Consider the following 4211-nt stretch of genomic DNA (forward strand, 5'->3'; position numbering starts at 1 on the left):
AAATATGCGGCCCACCGTGCTAAACGGGCCAACGTGCCGGCCCGTTTACTAACTTGGCCGTGCCTGGGCCTAGGGGCGCAGCACGCGGGCCGGCACGGCACGGCCCGTATAGTAATCGTGCCCTGGCGGGCCATGCCGGGCCAGGCACGATTATAATGGGCTGGGCTGTGCCGGGCCGGGCCGGCCCGTTTAGCCAGGTATGTTGTAGTACAAGTAAAGCCCAGCGCACTGCCCAGCCTTTTTCTTGTAATAGCCCAGCCCAGCCCAAATTGGCTTTCACAAATAATCTAGGTCGTTCTCTCCCCACCCTCCCCTGTTCCTTAGGCTCCCACGCCGGCCGCCGCCCCTCGTGGCTGCGACCAACCCGCATCCTGGCGCGCCGCCCCTCTTCACTCCCCCGCGGTCCTCCATCCCGTCGGCCGCCAGTACCACTCCCGTGTGACCCTGCAGCCCGGTGCGCCGCCTCTCGTCACCACTCCCCTGCATGTGGTCCTCTCCTCCGTCCCGACGCGCCACCAGCACCTCTCCCCTGCGACTCTGCATCCCGGCGCGCCGCCCCTCGTCACCCCTCGTCATCCCCTGTGACCATTGGCGAATCCAAGGTACGGCCATGAATCTGCTCAAGCCTGCCCGCCAAGTTTGAGAAATTGTTTTTTTGTCACAAGCCCATGAACGGCAGGAACAAATGTTTGATCCCTAGGTACGCAGTGAAGGTGACGGCCAAAGATTTTGATTTGTTTATCCGGTGTTCCTGCATGATGGTCTTGCATCTTGAGGGCTGACCGGCTGAGAAGATCTGTTTGGGCTTAAGAAAATTCTGTAGTTGTTTGTGCACCTGAGTTCATGGTCAAGGTCTCATGGAGGTAAGCTTCTATATGTTTGTTTGGCAGGCGAGCCAATAAGTTACTTAAGCTTATGATTTTTACCTTTTGTTCTTCATCCATTAGGTATATGACTTAAAACCAGAGACTCATACATGATTGTCGTAGTATTCACTGTCCACATATTTCTTAGTTGTAGTATCCTGGATAAAGTTGACATGTTATGTTAGAGATCAAGGTTGTCATTGTTGGAAATATGTCGTGGCCACTGAAATTTCAAATAGACAATGCACCAATACAACACATAAGTTTAATTGCCATGGATGGTCACCTGAATCAGCATACCTATAATCTTATTTTTTTTTATCTCGGCACCAAGAGTGTTGTTCAGTGCCCTGTTCCCCTGGCCAGATTTAATATTGAGAATGTTATTTCATGTGCAGTCCAATGGAATAATGTTGGAAGCCCATGGTGTCCATTGAATTTCGTTCATCTGCTACTAGCTGGATCCAAAGCATTGTAGGTACTCCAGTGAGAAGTTCATCATACATTGGGTAAATATCATTGAATTGCACAAGCAGTGCACATTCCGGCCTACTGTGCTTATAAAAATTAATGGTTCACACCATCTTCTTAATGTTGTATCCATTTTTGAAAAAGCTTTGGTAGTTATGATACTGATATACTTGTGATAGATGATTCATGTATGCTGCTACTTTAGCTTTCAATGCAATAAAAGGTCCAACATTTATATTCGTCTGAATAAAGAAAATATATGTACATGGTTTATTGGTTCATTTTTCATATCATAAAGAACTTATGTTGAAGGAAATTCTGAGTCATGTTTTGCCCTGATTGATAACACTTCTCAGCATGCTTGCTTTCTAGGAAGATTGATTATTTATTCATATCTTGAAGTTTGATAGAGCTGTCCAGCACACAATGATTGTCCACTACTATTTCTATTATTTGCTCATAAACATGCTAAGAATGCTCTTGATTTCGTACAAATGTCATAGCAGACAACACACATTGCTAATTTGAATACTGTTTGCAGTTTTGACCCTCGTAAAGCTGATGAATGTGAATGAAGATTATGGAGAACTTTCTTCAGTAGCAAGTTCTGTACTCTGTACTGATTCATCATGCAGCAACACACTGTTTGTGGTATTTTCTTGATGATATAGCAACGATATTACTTCATTTTACTAAATAATAAGCTAGCGAACTTATGTCTTTCTTTACTTATATTTTTCTTAGGCCGACAAATTTCATAATGCAGGCAGGGGTTTGGAAGTGCATGCCGCAGTATATATGGTGGATTTGTGAAATGGTGTATGGGAAAAGTAAGTTTCCATATGCTGCCCAGGAATAAATCGTACATAACTTATTGATTTACACGTAATAGGAAGTGTTGGTCTAACTCTCCTATCACCTGATTATATACTATTAGAAAGTTTTCTTATAGCTGCAAAACGCACTTGACTGAAAGGCTGCATGCCTCCCCTATCATTCCATGTTACCATAATTTTTCAGGTATATTGATGCTGACATGTAATTGAGAATGGCCTATATTACAAATCTGCAACTTCAGACCACAACTTTTGCTTCTCTAACATGTGTTTGTTGATTGCATTTTCTTGAAATAAAATTATGCATTCAACGCCATTGTCCAGTATATATATATATATATATATATATATATATATATATATATATATATATATATATATATATATATATATATATAGGAGTAGGATTTTCTACAATAGCTTGCCACAGAACTAGTTAAGGTTTTCAACGGTGTAAAAGTTCTCTAAAATCCTGAAAAAAATACTGAACCAACACACCTACAATATAACATGATCCAACGGATGGATTGAAAAAATATGACTGCATGTGTCCTGGACAAAAAGAACAAATGTTCCAATATATATTGATCCTGCACATGCCGTTGGATCATGTTAAGGTTTTCACTGAGGATGCATAAATGCATATTTTCACAATCACACCATTGGATCATCTTATTATGTTGGAGTGAGGCTTCCCTATTTATTTCATATTTTTTACTTACTTTTAAACCATTAAATGTTTAGCAAGCCTTAACTACTTCTGTGGCAAGCTATGATAGACACAGTTTTACCTATATATATTGATAAGTTTATATAGCTAGAACTGTTTGTGACTCCCCAACTTTGCCTTTTCTTCAAGATATTCAGTATTTATGCACATTTATGAAGCAAAAAACAGAAGATACATGTGTGTGCTGAAAACTGATGAATCTATTTATTAAAAAAAATCACTTCACTTATTTATTTATAGCAAGTTCATTGTTTCCTAGAGGGAAAAATATGCATAGTAGAATGACCTTACTAGCCTTTTTTCCAATGTTTGAAGAACGGCGATAGGAACTTAAATCACAAATCAAATATTTACAAGCTAGGATTTTGTAATTCTTTGATTGTTACAATTGCAGTAATATTTGTACGTGACTAATATCTTGCCACTATCACTACTTGCATCATGTCAATGCCATATGTGTTAACGGTTCATTTTGTTTTTATGTTTGTAGATTCAAAAGAAAACCCGATTATAAGGGTGCGCGGAAAGTCTAGTGCAATGATGATGATGATGATGATGTTACTATCCATGATGAAGATGATGATGGATGCTTTCAATATTAGTTAAGCTATTGGATGATGTTAAGTTTTAGTTAAGTTATAGGGATGTTGATTGAGGCTTTCACTTTAAGTTTCGCTGTCAAGAAAATATTTAAATTATGCATCACATTTGGATGATGTTCCTCCTGTAATATCCTGTATCGTAATCCAACAATTTTATTTGATATACAATTTCTTCCTCACGTGAGTATATTCTCGTCTATTCTGAACTTGAAATACATACTTGTCACCATTACATTGAGCATTAACTTAATTGCCGGCAATAAATAAATATGAAAAATAATATTATTCACATTATATATGTACCAACGCTCGAAGCGTTGCACGTTGTTTGTTGCCAAGCAATGGGATTTTGATTCCTGTGCATTAAGCAACAACATATATAAGCGTTGTGTGATTCTGTTTATGTGTTGAAGCGTTGCGTGATTCTGTTTTATGTGTTGCATTCTTGCAACGGTTCAATTACCAACGGTGGTATAAGCGTTGCACTATGCTCTAGCAACACTGGATAAGGCAACGCATCCCAAACCGTTGGTAAAGGGGCTAACAACGCATATATGAACTTGTAGATACGGATAGAAGCGTTGCTTTAAGGGGGGTAATGTTGTAGTGTCCATGCCCTTCTCTGGCTCCACGCAGCGCTGATAGACGCTAGCCACACTTCGCCTGGCGAGCTCTTGGTTGACGATGGTGTAGCCGCCTGCTCTGT

The 4211-nt window shown here is 40.0% G+C and overlaps 1 protein-coding gene across 4 annotated transcripts; it reads left to right on the forward strand.

Annotated features, from left to right (window-relative positions):
- Positions 1 to 337: 337 nt before the first annotated feature.
- LOC119368491 lies at positions 338 to 3670 on the forward strand. 4 transcript variants are annotated; one of them, XR_005176663.1, is made up of 6 exons: positions 338 to 602; positions 701 to 863; positions 1265 to 1375; positions 1879 to 1988; positions 2082 to 2167; positions 3394 to 3670. XR_005176663.1 is itself a non-coding variant. In XM_037633733.1 (6 exons), exons 3-6 carry the CDS (start codon positions 1290 to 1292, stop codon positions 3507 to 3509), a joined length of 345 nt encoding a protein of 114 aa, XP_037489630.1. In that variant the 5' UTR covers positions 338 to 602; positions 701 to 863; positions 1265 to 1289; the 3' UTR covers positions 3510 to 3670. The 4 variants fall into 4 exon arrangements, 1 of the variants encoding a protein (XP_037489630.1); XR_005176664.1 differs by having other exon boundaries at positions 2104 to 2167; XR_005176665.1 differs by having other exon boundaries at positions 1265 to 1340.
- Positions 3671 to 4211: the final 541 nt, after the last annotated feature.

This window comes from Triticum dicoccoides, chromosome 2B (genome assembly GCF_002162155.2).
Source record: "Triticum dicoccoides isolate Atlit2015 ecotype Zavitan chromosome 2B, WEW_v2.0, whole genome shotgun sequence".
Classification (NCBI taxonomy): Eukaryota; Viridiplantae; Streptophyta; class Magnoliopsida; order Poales; family Poaceae; genus Triticum; species Triticum dicoccoides.